Source organism: Thunnus maccoyii, chromosome 19 (genome assembly GCF_910596095.1).
Source record: "Thunnus maccoyii chromosome 19, fThuMac1.1, whole genome shotgun sequence".
Lineage (NCBI taxonomy): Eukaryota > Metazoa > Chordata > Actinopteri > Scombriformes > Scombridae > Thunnus > Thunnus maccoyii.
Genome location: NC_056551.1, coordinates 7290338 through 7306907, shown reverse-complemented (window position 1 = coordinate 7306907; position 16570 = coordinate 7290338). Strand labels below are relative to the sequence as shown.

General features: G+C 37.7%; 1 protein-coding gene across 1 annotated transcript in view; it reads left to right on the top strand.

Moving 5' to 3' along the window:
* Window positions 1-16570, top strand: part of si:ch211-127i16.2 (probable flavin-containing monoamine oxidase A) — a 61374-nt gene that overhangs the window by 26139 nt on the left and 18665 nt on the right. Inside the window, exons 9-11 of the mRNA XM_042396045.1 lie at window positions 3589-3747; window positions 8630-8716; window positions 10479-10579. Of these exons, the coding sequence (XP_042251979.1) occupies window positions 3589-3747; window positions 8630-8716; window positions 10479-10579 (347 nt within the window). The remainder of the gene's footprint in view (window positions 1-3588; window positions 3748-8629; window positions 8717-10478; window positions 10580-16570) is intronic.

The window sequence follows — 16570 nt, the reverse complement described above, 5'->3', positions numbered from 1 at the left end:
GCTTTAGATTCTTGAAATCATTTCACCTCTCATCCAAAAGGCGTATTCAGTTCTGACTGGTAGGCAGTCCCACTCATCAAATCTCTGTAGGGTTGTTTACAAATTAACAGTGTCGCTAACTGAAGTTGCAAGTATTCCAACACACCCAGGGCAAGGAAACACAAGCAGAAGTGAAACAATTTCAGGAATATCTGATGACGCTACCTTCATTATGCAGGAGTTTTTCTCATTTTTATGGTATTTTCAATAGTTAGACTAGATTCCTAATTATTTGAGATGAGAGGTTGTAGTTTAGGTGCAACACACACTAGATGCATCACATGTTGTATCATTTGATGCCTGTAGCACACACTGGACGTGCCATACATACAGTTCTAGTCTGTTTAGAAACTGATTCATGTAAAATTTCAGTTCTAGTCTTATTAGATACAAGTTCTGCCTTTGACACAGTTGACCATACAATACTACTGGACATACTAGAAAACTGAGTTTGGCTCTCAGGTACAGTGCTAAAGTGGTTCAAGTCCTGTCTTCAGGACAGGAACTATTTTATCTCAATTATTCATCTGAGTGGACAAACATGATGTGTTGTATTCCTCAAGGCTCCATCCTTGGTCCTTGTTTATTTAACACTTACAGATTTCCATTAGGCCAAATTATGGAACAAAATAACATCAACTATCATATCTATCTATCTAACTATCAAGCTTACCTTGTTCTGTCACCAAGTGACTACGGCCCCATAGATTCTCTCTGCAAGGACATTGAACAAATCAGTGATTAGATATGCCTGAACGTCAGCTAAATGCAGACAAAACCAAGATAACTGTCTTTGGTGCAAAAGAAGGAAGGCTGAGAGTTAGCATTCATCTTGACTCTGTCTCTGAAAATCAAAATCAAGTCAGAAATGTTGCTGTAATCTTTGACTTAGGGGTAACTTGTACAGCCATGTCAAATCAATTACAAAGTCTGCATTCTACCATTTGAAAAATATGCCTAGGCAGGACATGAATCCTTTATTATTATTTTTCCCTTCATCACATAACTTACATTACACACTTTAGGCCTGCATTAAAATCAATGGAGCAGTTTAGATATGTTTTACAGCTGAATAGCTCTGCATTAGGAAAATATTGTTTCCTATATTTTTATGGTGTCCTATTGTATTTTTTATTATATCCATACAGAAATGTTAGTTTGTATCTGTTGCAAGAAAGTCTATACAAAATTAGACAGACACCAACACCAGCACGAACAATAAAATACAGTTAAGTTTAAAAACGTTTTCAATCAACAGCAGCTCCATACCTCTCTTTAGAGGTATGGTTTACCTGCAAAATATCATTGAAATAAACATGAAATGACCTCACTGCTCAGATCGTTCACTGGTACTACCTGTCATATAATTAACTGAAAATTATTGCAGTTTTTATATTTTATCTGGCTCAGTTGATCACTCACTCACAATGCTATGTGGTCAGTGTTCCATTAGAGCACAGAAGCGTTTTTGACAGCTGTTACTCCAGCAGCAAATGTCTGGATTTATAATAGATACCTATAAATCAAAATGCCTGGAATAGTCGTGATCAATCCTGTGAAACACCCTTTCTTTGATTTCAGCATGTAATTGTTTATCTTTATATATATTTTTTTGTTAAACCTATTGACTTATCCTGGTGTGGATCATATTATGGTGTTTGTATGATATCTGGTTTATCATACACGATTCTAACACAATAATTGTAGTTATATTAAAACAACAAAGCCTGCATGTCTTAAATAACATAATGATATGTAAAACAAGGTTCTCACAGAAATCCTTCTTCTCTGCATGGTCATATCTAACAAACACTAAAAGCTGGGCATTAGTACTTATCAGTTGATCCATCCACTGCTACGCCTATGCATGGTGGACTTTTAATGGCAGCATCAAGCTGAGTGCACATCCTCCGCTAAAATCTCAGCACTTGTAGCTGGCAACTGTTGTAGTTGACAGCAGGATTTGCTTGATATCCAGCAGTTCATTTTTTGTGAAACATCTAGCAATGTTTCAATGATTGCATTTATGCACTCCTTCACACACATACCTACATTGTAAGTGTCTTTTTATGTTTCCCCACAATCCACTGTATCCTCAGCAAACACTAGTTTGCACATTGTTGAGTTGAGCTGTGAAGGAGTGGGAGAGGACTCTTGTGGACCGATTATACTGGGCTATTAGCTCTTAGTTTAACATTGCCATTTTTTACAACTGCCACACACTTGGAGCAGGTCAGGCATCAGGCATATAACAGTGTCAGCTTATCTGGGTTTTTAGCAAGGAATGAGTTTATTTCTGTCATTCACTGCATCAGGAAAGCTCTCCAGAGGGTCATCAACACATCACAGAATATAATCAGACTCCCCCTGCCCTCACTGGAAGACATACTCAGATCACGCTGCCTCCATAGAACCAACAGCCTCCTGAAGGATGTTACACACCCATTTCACCATCTCTTTTCTCTGGAAGGTGCTACAGGCCCTTATAGGCCCGCACTTCGAGGCTCAAAAACAGTTCTTACCCAAGAGCCATCACTGAACTGAACTCCACAAACAATGCCCCCCTCCCAACATAACACTACACACCACAGCACTAAAGAACTGAAACCCTATAAAATTGATTGAACTTTGCAATAATTCTGGATGTGCAACAACATCTGTACACTTTTCATTTACATTGTATAGGTGCAATGGCATTTAATATAAGTATCTCATATTTATTTTTATTATCTTTTTAAATTTTTTATCTGCTTTTGTCTGCTTTGTTGTCGCTTGCCACATGGACAGGGTACATATGTATGGATGAATATGTGAACCATTTTCAGGAGCTGCACAGCAAATTTCATTGAATGACCATGTGCAATGACAATAAAGGCATTCTATTCTATTCTATCTGCTGTCTTACATGATTGGACAAGAAACTGAAGGACCCAAACAGCTATGCTGGGCTAGAGATGCTGTTCCAATTAAAAAAATCTTGTCAAAATAATGCTTATTATTATTTCAATGTGAAACACTTTGCAGTCCAGATAGAAGCCTTTTTGGGTCCAGACCCATACTGGAATCCACCAATTGGTCTCCCAGTATCATCAGGTAGAGGCCTGCTAATTGTTCCCAGAGTGCAAACTAATACACAGAGAAGCAGCATTTAGTTACTGTGTACCACAGAGCTGGAACAAACTTCTAGAAGATATTATTATATGATATATATTAAACTTTCTCCAACTTTGACCATCTTTATATCTGTGTTCTGCATTATGTTCTGCACTGTCTTTGACTGAAACTTAAGTACTCATATATCTATACCTATCTTATATTTATGTCTCTGTTCTTCTCTTTTTAATGTCATAGTAAAAGGAAATTGCATCTTAATGTTTTAATGCTGTTTTTCTTTTTAATGTTTTAATGTTTTATGTAAGACACTTTGAATTGCCTTTGTGAATGACATGTGCTATACTCACCTTGCCTTTGTCTGTGTGAAAGTGTTGTTGGGTTCGTTGTTGACATTACTGACATATGATGAAGCTTTGAACTGTCTCTGTCTCAAAGGCTTTTTGGAGGGAGAAGGGGTTCTCTGGGGAAATCGTGGCAGGATCATCCACTGACTGTCCATTCTGTGTTACCTTTGATGCCACCAGCCCCAGTGGTAATGCTGCGTTGGTAGGCTTCATTGCCGGTGAGCAGGCTTCTCAATGGAGCTCCAAGGAGGTAATGTGGACACTGATATAATGATTAGTATTTATCCATATGTATCTATAATTTAAACATGTCAGTGTTTTCTGCTTGTAACAAAGCTATTCCTCATGCCTTTAGTACCTCTATTGTGATTCATTGTGATCTCACGTTAATTCATCACTTGTATACTGTAAATGGTAAATGAACAAGTAATTTATTCATTTTTTTCCATCATCAGGTTGATGTGATGTAATTACATTTAAGTTGATAGTGGATGTAAACTGTGGTTTGCAAGATAAGATCAAATTGGGCATGACATATTAAATAATAAAGAGCTATTCCTGATTTTGCATGTTGCTACGTGAGATGTCACAGTTCTCAATGACTTAAATCTGGAGTCAAGTCAAGGCAATTTTATTTATATAGTGCTAAATCAAAGCAAAAGTTATCTCATGACACTTTTCATATAGAGCAGGTCACCATAGCACTTGGTGACAGCGGCAAGGAAAAATTCCCCTTCAATAGGAAGAAACCTTGAACAGAACCTGGCTCTACATAGGTGGCCATCTGCCTGCACCTGTTGGGTTGAGAGAGAGAGAAGGAGGGGGAAAGGGGAGAGAGAGACACAGAGAAGCACAGCCACAAAAATAATAACAATAACAACTATAGGTGATGCATGGAAGCTCGTGATCAGGCAGTCCACAACCATGATCCATAGAAACCTGCGAGACAAGAAAGCACAAAAACTCTGAGGAAGAAGCCAAGTTAGTAACATGCATTAATGGGACATAAATGAGTACAGATGGAGAGGGAGAGGAGGATAGAGGAGTTCAGTGCATCATGGAGAGTCCCCTGGCAGTCCAGGCCTATAGCAGCATAACTAGGGGATGGTCCAGGGCAAGCCTGGGCCAGCCCTAACTATAAGTTTTATCAAAAAGGAAAGTTTTGAGCCTACTCTAAAATGTAGATACGGTGTCTGCCTGGAAGATGTTTCCACAGGAGAGGAGCCTGATAGTTGAAGGCTCTGCCTCCCACTCTGTGTTTGGAGACCCTAGGAACACAAGTAAGCCTGCATTCTGGGAGTGCAGTGTTCTAGTGGGGTAAGAGCTCTTGAGCTATGAGCTCTTTAAGATATGATGGTGCCTGACCATTAAGAGCTTTGTAGGTGAGGAAGATTTTAACTTATGCTCTATTCTATTGTCTCTACAGGGAGCCAGTGGCTAGATTGGCTAAAATGGGTGAAATATGATCTATTTTTCTTGTTTTTGTCAGTACACATGCAGCTGCATTCTGGACCAGCTGGAGAGTCTTTAAAGACTTGTTAGGACAGCCTGACAATAAGGAATTGTAATTATCCAGCCTTTAAGTAACAAATACATGGACTAGTTTTTTCTGCATCTTTTAGAGACAGAATGTGTCTGATTTTTGCAACGTAGGTGAAAAAAAGCAGTCCCTGAAATTTGTTCGATGTGGGAGTTAAATAAAATATCCTGATCAAACATAACTCTCAGATTCCTTAAGGTGGTGCTGTAGGCCAGGGTAATGCCATCCAGAATAGCTGTATCATTAGATAATGATAATAATTTCTATGGTGTTTAGGGCCAAGCACAATAAGTTTCAGCAGCAGAAAATTAGCAGGTCATCCAGGTCTTTATGTGCTTAAGACATGCTTGAAGTTAAGTTAACTGATTGGTTTCATCTGGCTTCATTGATAATATAACTGGGTATCATCTGCATAGCAATGAAAATTTATGGTGTTTCCTAATAATATTACCTAAAGGAAGCGTATCTAAGATGAATAGTATTGGTCCAAGTACAGAACCTTGTGTGTGTCTAACTTCTGGGTGCATGGAGGATAAATCATTAATGTGTACAAACTGAAATCAGTCTGATAAATAGGATTTAAACCAGCTTAATGCAGTTCCTTTAATGCCAATTAAATGGTCTAGTCTCTGTAATAGGATGTGATGGTCAATGGTGGTGCAGCTCTAAGGTCTAAAAAATAAGTACAGAGATAAGTCCTTTGTCTGATGCAATTAGGAGGTCATTTGTAACTTTCACCAGTGCTGTCTCTGTGCTATGATGCTCTCCTGACTGAAAATCCTCAAATAAACTATTATTATGTAGAAAGTCACACAAATGATTGGTGACTGCTTTCTCAAGGATCTTGGAGAGAAAGGGAAGTTTAGATGTAGGTCTATAGTTGGCTAAAACACCTGAATCAAGAGTAGGTTTTTTAAGAGGAGGTTCAATTGCAGATACTTCAAAGGACTGTGGTACTTTAAAGTCTTGTGGTAGGAGACTTGTAGTTTCATTAGACAGAAGTGTCATGATAAATCAGTGTGTTTAAATTTACTAGAGCAGTGCCCGTTCAAAACATGCTTCTTCTTCTGCCTGTGGAGTCAACAAGTGGAAATACGGACAGAGCCACCCTGCCATTGCAACCCACATTGTGGTCACTACATTACATCCACAGTGTTAATGATTTGAAAACGTTTAAGAGACTGTGTACTGTGAACAAAACTTGCATGTATGCTCAAGACTTATTGCAGGATGTCTCAGATGTTTTGAACTAAAAAGCAAGGAATTGCTGTCTGTCTGTCCTTCGCATATCTCAAGAACTGTTTATCTGATGTAGCTCACACTTGGTGGGTGTATTGCTGGGGGCCCAAGGACATGCACTGTCAAATTTGGTGCAATTTGGCACCAAATTTGTGACACATTTAATATTAATAAACTTTGAATAAACAAGTGAACAGCAAGCTGCTCAGCTCTGTGTCTGAGTGCAGCAGGAGCTGTTTGATATAAAGACCGTCACATCACAGCGGGGTGGGGCTTCTGGGCTCTGGCTCGACTTCACACTTGGTGGGTGTACTGCTAAGGACCCACAGAAATGCAGTGTCAAGTGTGAAGTTGTTTGGACACGCAACACATTTAATTGACTTTGAATAAACAAGCGTACAGCAAGCCGCTCAGCTCCGTGTCTGAGTGCAGCAGCGACTGTTTGACAACATCACATCACAGAGGGGTGGGGCTTCTGGGCTCTGACTTCCTGAGCGGGACAAAGGCACGTGCCCTGCTCAGTTAAACTGCCTGAGAGAGAAGGACAAGCGCACAAAGGAGAGAAAAAAAGAGGCGGAGGCAGTAAAACTAACCAGTAGGAGTGCAGACACATTTGATTGGCGACAGAATCATCAAATGGAAGGCCATAAACTGCCTCTACAGTTCCACCTCAGTTTAGTCTCACTAGTGAAGTTTCTGTCTGGATTTAAACCGTTTAATTCATTAATTCCTTATCGTTTTAATCGACATGTTTGTCAATTGATACATATATATGTGGCTCTCAAGAAAAATAAGCAATTGGCCCGTTCCGAACAGGCTATCCACTTAGCGACTGTATATCTACTTAGGTAGATATACTGTCACATAAAGGGTTTTCCGACTCAGTGCAACTGTTTTTCAGTTAGATGTTTTCTGTACTATTTTGAACAGACATTGAGGTACTTTTTGTTAATTTCTTTTGTTTCAATCCTTTGCCTTTAAACAAAAAACAAAATAAAAGCTCTATAACTGCACATAGTGGAAGGTGAAACAGAGACTTCACTTGTCATCAAATGGATAATTAGTGAATTAAAATATAAGGCGCTACTTGATCATTAATGGTTATCCACTAGATAAACATTAATCCCATAAGCAAAGGCTTTAAATGAATAAGTGGATTATTTTATAATAGAATCAACATTCTATCAAGTGTTGATGGGGGGAGCTGCTGCTGAAATGCAAGTGTGGTCTTTATCATCATACCTGTGAATTATTTTCTGCTACAGCTTTGGTAGTGGCAAGCATCATTTTCATTTATGCCTATGTTGCCAGCTGATAAGGTTTCATTTCATATACTCTGCCAGTAACTGAATATTGCTATTGACAATTGCATCCTCTGGCTCTCCCATATATACTTTTCTTAGCCTACTTCCTTCCCTCTCTTTTCCCTTGCTTTCCTTTTGTGTTGACATTTTCATTTAGTCCCAGTACTTTCCCTTAACCTGAAAAAATGAATACATCCAGCCTTGTCTCTAGTGTTGTTTTGGCATTTCAGTCATTATCCAGACTTGCTACAAAGCCCGAGAGTAGCTGTCTCCCTGCTGTGCCATACTGCACAGGGTGCTAAATAATTAACCTCCACTTGCTATTCCACTGCTAAACAGAGGAAGATAATGTATGTGAGGCAAATGGACATCAAAGTTATAATTACACACTGTTTGTGTTATTTACTGTAAGTATGATTTAGCTGTAAATAATATCTTTCATTTTTTTCATATTTGGCTCTTATACAGTGTATTTGGTTGGATTCACTTTGTTTGATTTTTAATTTGTTAACATTGAATGGCATTTTTGCTATGTAATTTTATAGGATTTTCAAGTCATGCCATTAGCAGTTGTGCAGCAAATAATCTGTTAGGGTTTTTTTTTATTTTTTTATTAATTCCTCATTGAAACCAACCAGCACCATACTTCCATTCCCTCTTTGTTCTTCTGTAAGGACTGCATAAAGATACTATGAGTTTTATCTCCATATTATTGCACAAGGCTGTGCTGAGAGCAAAGGTAAAGTGACATACAGATGAACGATCTAAGACAATTTTGCAACATCTGTCAGCATGTTTTATAGTGATCTGTCCTTTTGGTCCTCAGGCCTCAGCTGCTCTGTACATAACTCACTGTGTGCTAATACAACCAGGAGCATGTGCTGACCATGCTTGAGTTATTCAAATTGACTGCTGCTTCCTGTGTCCAGCTTGGATTGGTTTCTAGAATATGCATTCATATTTAAGAAGCCTGCAGCTTTCTTTGTGAGAGTGATAAGCAAGTGTAATGTAAGTACCACATTGGGACAGGCCTTTTCTTCTGTTTGCAGGCTGGAGAGAGAAGAAAAGCTGTGCTTTCCAGTTTGGTCAAATACCTAGGTCCCGAGGCTGCATCTTTCATCTACTATGAAGAAAAAGTAAGTTGTTCAGTGGCAGATGTCTGATTTAATAAAACAATAATGTAATTTGCAGCAGAATTTTGTAGCACCAAAATGTAGTTTTTTTTACCCTTGACTCCAGAGGAGAAAGCTGCATCTTTGTTAGCAAAACTGAACCAAACTGTTTCATTTAAAAAACTAGTGTAGAGCAATATTTACTGAGCATACTGCATGCTACTGCATACTATTTAGCTTTAGTCTGATAATAGTTAGTCTTACTAGTCTAATGTTACAAAACAAAACATAATACAAACAGGGGGCCAACATGGGTCCAGCAAAGACCTGTGACAATCACATTTTGATTATCTCCAATTTTGTATTCCAGCAATGCAATTTTAACCCAGATTCATCAAATGTGCTAATGATTAACTGATTATTGAAGGTTAACGCAGCCGACTATCGATTAAGGAAACTTCTTAAAATCTGCATAGCTAATCGAGATACACTGGAAAAGGTGACATTTTTTTAACTTGCTGAAACCCTCATGGGCAGCTGCGGCAGTGGACCTACATGCCTGCTAGTAATAAGTAGGGGTCGATGAAAACAGATTGATTCACATAAGAATTATGATTTTTGTGTTCTATGATTCTGAATTGATTCATAGATTTCAAAGAAAAAACAATTTGTCCTATGTTGTTAATAATGCCAAAGGAGCAAAGTGCTTCCAAAACAAGCACAAAGCCTATTATGGAAGCTTGTGAGCTATGTGAGCTACCACTACTATTACCTACTACTACTACTACTACTACTACTACTACTACTACTACTACTGGAAAAGAACATATTACATGCAGTGACATCCTACTTGCCTAAATCATATCGTGTCTCACACATAAAGAACAGCTACTTAACTCAATTGCATGATGTACGGCATACATTGTGAAACAGCACATTAGTCATGCAGATATATGATTTTAGTCTCTTGACTACTTTTCCCCTCACATCATGGATGGAAAGGAAAATTGCCCTGAGGAAACTTGAGGCAGTGACGTTAGGGGAGACATCATGATTTTACTTTGTTGACTAAGAAACTCCAGGGAAAATAATTTATAGAATAGAATAACAAGTCAGAGCGTAGCGAAGAGAAAGCTGATAAATTGATGGTACAGTGCTGAGAGATGTGTTTGACCTGATTCTAGGTAGCCCATTGGGTATCAGAGTTTCTGGAGGTTTTACATGAATTAGTTTTGCACTTATTTATTCAAATAGGAAATATAGTGATGAGCCCACCCACAGGCTCCAACATCATTTTCAATTCTTTTTTGTATCCTACTGTACTTCCTTCCACATGACAAGCTGAAGGGTTTCATTCCAATTACCTCCATCTCCATTTTGTGGTTGATGTTGGCGAGTGAACATTCACTTGTTTAATATTTAGTAAGTACATTTTTAGAATCAAGTCATGTGATACAAATTCTGCAACATATGCCTATACCATGAGATCATATTATATATTAATGACTAAAGGCAACTATACATCCTAAATAGTAATCAACCATAAGTACTGTCATACATTAATAATAATCATCATATCATATAAATGTCACACTCTGCCATTAAAGTCAAAGGTGAGAATGGAGTTTGGTCTATGGTTCCATTTTCATTTGATGTGCAAATTAGATCAAATTCTATTAGATTTGGGCAGTGCCATCAAATCTAATTATGTTGAAACAAAGCCATGCTTTTGCACTGTGCCATGAAATAATACTGTGTCATGTCATTAAACTATTCTGCTGTACAGGACTGGGCTCAGGAGGACTACAGCGGGGGCTGCCCAGTTAATGTCATGGCACCAGGTCTGCTAACATATTACCACCCTAGCCTGAGGAGGCCCTGTGGCAGGTAATCACCCCACTCATGACAAATACACCACTGTATCACACCTCCCCTTCTCCCTACTCAAAAGATTCACATTTCATCATGTTCTCACCTAAACAATTGCTTTGTACAGGGATATAGTGGAGTAAACCAGCCTGACAGTTTCTAAATCTTTGATATAAATCCCACCTAAATTTAGAGTATTGTAAATTGTATCATTGTACACTAGATGACAGTATAAGGGATTCTGACTGTTTGTTGGATGTGCATGCTATTTTTATACCACAGAAACAATGTCTGCACTTCTCCCTGTCAACCAAGTATTACTCACCAACACCCAGTGCCTACAGATCATTGACATGAGTCGTGGGAGTGATTATGCTTTCACTGATACATATTAGTCCATTTCTAAAGAAACGGTACGAGGTTGCCATGAGTAGTGTTCTCATAGGAAAACATCCTATAATCCATTTCTAATGGCCTGTTCAGAGATGCACAAAGCTGAACGAATGAGAGCGAGAGGTGGGGAGGGGGATCCAGGTAATGCATTTCCATAATGACATTAAGTCCATGGGGAGCAGAGGAAGCTCATTACATAACGGGACTCAAACAGCAGCATGGGGTGGTAGCCCTTATCCACATTCCTACCCCATATAGAAAATGGATCTTCAAGGACATGCTGTGACCTTGGTACAAATCCAGCACATGTAATGAAGACAAGTCCATGCTTGGCTGACAAAAATGCAGCTGGTATTTCAAATATTCCGCATTTAATGGCATGGCAGATTCCAGTAGTGTCTGGTGGATTATGGGATTTTATTTGGGATAGTATGCATCTCAATAGTGACCACTTTGTGGTAACTATAATTAAAGTAATTATACTAGGTGGATACTACACCTGAGTGGTCAGCTATGTGAGGTTTTAAGAGGTCCTCCTTACTCAATTCAAGGTTTAGTGAGACAAAGAGAATAGAGGAGAGAATGAATAAGAAGAAAGAAAAGCTGCCAAAAACTATGAATAAATTGACCCCAGTAGGTTCATGCTTTACTAAGTTCCAGCTCCAAAAGGCATGCAGAATAAACACTGCACTGACAAGAGTTGCTTAGTGGGATGCTGAAATCTTTCAAAACAAGAAAATGTTTGTTTGTGCTGCTCCTCCTCACATTGTTAGGATTATTACTACAACAGAAAAGGATTAGTTCGTTCAACCTATCATACACAGAGTGTAACTGAATACATTTGAAATATTTTAAAACTGTGTGTAAGGTTTCATTTTAAATGCAGTGGAGACTTATGTTTTGAGAAGTTATGTTATGATAAAATTGGTGCTGAGATTGTGCCATAACTTGAGTTATTAGTAGTAGAGTTAAGTGCCCTAACTAGAGTTATGGCACTTAAGACTAATAATTCGTGGAGTCCTCCATCAGGCCTCTCTAGGCTTAGCAGGTCATCTCTGTGCACAGTGAAGTCTGCATCCATTCAGCCATTTAAAGATTAGTCTATCAGTCGTATTGCCCTCTCTTGTTTGAAGGGCAGCAGCAACATCGCTCCTCATTCACCAAGTCTGAAGTACCAGCATGACTCCGCAGGGAGCCCCACTTGTGATCAAAGAAGCAAAGTTACAAAATGTTCCCATCATTCTTTCTTATGCAGGCTTCTGACTCACAGGGCTTATAGGGCTGACTATAGATTAACATACAACAGCTCAGCAAGATATGATCCATCACAAACACCTATCCTTCCTGTTAAGCATAAGGTCACAGCACAATGCTTCTTGTACTAAAAACATGAGCCCCACTAGGCTACAAAACACATGCAGGTATTAACAGTGCATCAACAACAGGCTTATTCAACATCTCTAATGCTTTGAGTGTAGCATTGACTGGTAATTCTGCTGGTGATCATGTTTAGATAGACCTATACTCACACAGCCTTTGCCCCAAAATCTCCCGAAGTGCAGACTTAAGTAACCACCCACACACATTTAACAGGTCAAATGTGATGAACAGGCACCGGCCACAAAACTGCTGCACAAAACTCAAAAAAAATCCAGAAAAAGTCCACAACATTGCTTCTAGAATTTGCTAAAACAGCCCTGGGACAATCACTTCCTGCCAATACATACAGGGGCATAACTGAGACAAAGCAGTGAAAAAGTAAGCAAGAAGAAAATAGCAAAATACTTATGTAATATTATAACCCACTCCTGCTGAATCTGATAACAAAAGGTAAAAGTTCTCTCTTGTACCAAAACAATGCTATCCTGCAAGCACACAGGCTGAGATTCAGAGATTTTGACCATGAAGAACAACACAAACTTGAAATCTGTGACAGATCCACCAGTATTCACAAAAGAAAAGTTAATAGCTTACAGTTACAGGGAAAACAGAAAAATGATCAATCACTATCAAATTGATCAATTCAAATTGATTGAATTTCAGTCTTCTAAAAAACACAAATATTAGGCACAGACTAAGTGTTGATTCAGTTCACTGAACATCTCCAAATTAACATCCTCAATCCTTACACCTACAGCTCACAAACACTGTCAATCACACAAAAACTTCAAAGGCTTTTGTCAACACAGTTCAGAGAAATAACTTACAAAACACAGAGCAGAGATGATCGTGGGGGTAGTAACAAGACTGTACAGTGGAGGCTGTGAGGAACCAATTACAAGAGAACCGTACACTGAACAACTGAACAGATAACAATCAAGTTAGGTCTGTGTTGAAACACTGCATGTAATCAAACACAGAGGTGGATCCTGTGGGCAAAAAACGCTGCATCACAAGTCCACCATAGTAATCAATTAGGTCATCATGAGGATTGACATTTGTTTCTCACCAATACACACCTGTAGGCTTTGGGGCATTAATTGTCAGATACAGTGCAAGAGAAGGAGAAGAGATAAAATGCAGCCTGTGTGTGTCTCTCAAGTTTTAACTACAATTTAATGAGTCAATTTTTGTAACACTTCATATTTCCATATATAGACATAGAGTATTTCATTATATTATAGAACCAGTAACAACAGTTTATTCCAGGGAATGCTTTAGTCAACGTGACCAAATGCTTGACAAAGGTCAATAACAGAATAGAAGGAAAGCTTTCTTCTGCCTACAGTCTGTATTTGTGCTTTAACAACAATGCAGGCCAATTTCTTTCTAAACCTATTTTGTTCATCATCTGCTATTAAAGTATTAGACTTGGCCCACCGGGAAATGTGATTAAATTGAACGCAGCAGAACAGTTTGTATACAGTGGAGGTCAAAATGATGTCCCACTAGCTCAAAAGGATTCTTTATTCTGTTTATTCTTTATTCACAGTTTTAGAGATTGACTTAATCCAACCCAGTCTCATATCAAAATGTCCACACTGTAAAACACTGTATTAGTTTCACAATGACAGCTCTAAAATTGTGAGATGCCTACGTTGGTTTTTTTTGGCAAATTCTTTTCTATCGGCCTGCAGCCATTTCACAAGACTGTCAAGTATCTGTCTGTAAAAATAAATAAAAATGGCTCAGTGGGAAATGATAGTGGAAATGATAGTTTTGGCGTTCAAATATGTTTTGATAACATTTTAGTTATTGTTAGTTATTACAAAGATATTTTCAGGCTTTCCATCATTGGAAAGTGGTGGTTGCTATGGGCGCTGCTATCACTGAAACCACGTAGTTGCATGTTGTTTGAATCACTTTCTTTGCGTTGTGTAGTTATCTGAGCTGTTATGTTATTTGTGTTGTTTTATGTAACTGTTTGATGAAGTTCTTTCAATAAAAAATGTAGATTTTAGAGCGCCCAGGGATGAACTGAATTTGAAATCCAAGAATTTGAAGCTTTGCAATCGGCTGAATGGAAGACCTGCCTGGAAATATTTCCTCACTGTCACCATGTTAAGGCTTTCTTTTAATGATATCTTTAACATAATGATATCATAAATTTCATTTAACATTTCACAACACAAAAACACAAAAGTGTCCTTGATAACTCAACAATACGATACCATCAGTTTTAATTATTTCTACTTCGATTCTGAGAAATAAAATTATATCTGAAATAAACCAACATCTTTACATTTTCTTAACACAGATCATCTAGATGCAGTGTAATTAATAGTTTATACTAGGTATTTGATATATGCAGTAGATATATCTTTTTACGACCCTATTTACAACCCTACTTTACAAACTGGAAGAACTATAACTGTGGTGTTGATTTGTATCAAGCTGCATGGCTCGGCTCTATGGAAATTTAGTTTTTGAAAATTATTAGCGTTTTTCCTAGAATTGGTAGTTGGAAATACTGAATTGAGAGTAGACTGAGGACTTTAAGGAGATGGTAAATGCATTTGTGTAATCAGACCTTAAATATCTAAGTGAAAGGTGAAAAGGTGAAAATGAATTTTAACCATATTTTACCCATATTTGACAGCGCCCCCAGTTGTTGACTATACTCACATGATAGCTGAGGTCAAGACCTCTCCATAACATTGTCTGTAGCCCCTTTTGTTGCCGAATTATAAGCCTTCAAACATGCACGGAGGTCAAGGTTTAAAGGTCAGCATTTCAAAGCAGGTGCCATGTATATTCTTCATACTGACATATGTTACTCTCCAGGTCAAGACCTTGACAACAATGGTATTTGGTTTAGCTCTATGACAAAATTTTAATTTTCTCATTTCATTGACACAAGCCATCCCAAGCCTAGTTTCAGAGAGCTCTTTGAAGGCCCAATATGTAAAATGAAGCTTTTTGTTTGTTTGTTTGTTTGCTTGCTTGCTTTTTTGGTAACACTTTACAATAAGATAAACAAAATTTTGAGTAGTTACAAGGGAACAAATGAGGAACGAATGAATAACAAACTGCTAGTAAACCATCAGTAAATGGGCAGTTCTTGTGTAACTCCTAATCAAATTTCATAGAGTAGTTAATGATTAGTTAATTGAGAAATGAGTGAGGAACGAATCAGGAACAACATGATAATTGATGACTCATTAACAAGTACATCCCTAATAATTACTAATGGAGGATTATATAGTAAATACTGATGAGTTACTTGATAACAGACCAGGAGATCCTATATTAATGAATCATTAGGTAATGATTAGTTCATGAATATCTGTGAATGGATAATACTGACCAGTTTCTTCATGAGTCATTCCTGATTAACTCTGAACCAGCTGCTGAGTGGCACAAACCAAGTAATAATTCCTTCATTACTCATTACTTATACATCTCCAAATAAAGTGATACATAAGACTGAATAGTTACTGAGTAGTCCCTCATTACTTTATCATTATCTTATGATTACATACCCTTTCTGTGCCCCCTCAAGTAATGTGGTACATAATACTGAGTAGTTACCAGACCAGTCCCTCATTACCCCATCATTATCTTTACAATTAGTTCCTTAACAAAAAATCAGAGACAGCAGGATCCTTAACAAGTGCTTTGTTCATCATATTCAGACCAAATATACATTAATATTCACATCCATGTCATATTCTGTAGCATTGGTGATGCTGACGCCTTAGAAATAAATATAATAAACAGAGTGTGTAAAAGTTTAATTAGGCTAAGCTTAAAGATTTTATCATGGGGCTGCGTGGAAAGGCAATAACAACCAACAGACTGCTTTCACAAACTGTAGAGTATTTGCATATTTTAAAAAAACGTCCAGCAAAATAATAAATAGTTTCAAGTCATAGAGAAACAGTACACTGGTGTTATACTGATGTTTATCACATCAGAATTTACCTCCAACAATCCAATAACAAAATTCAGTAACACTTTATAATAAGGGCATAAATCATATATTTAAGTAATGCTTAACTAATGCATGACTCATGATGATTTAATGCATGGATTAATGCAAGATGTATCATGAATTCCTGTTGCTCATCATTATCAAATCAAGTCACTATGACTTTATTGATTAGTTCACACTTAATAGATGATTCATTAAGGAATATTAATTCAGAGTTACGTCATATATTAATTGATAACCGT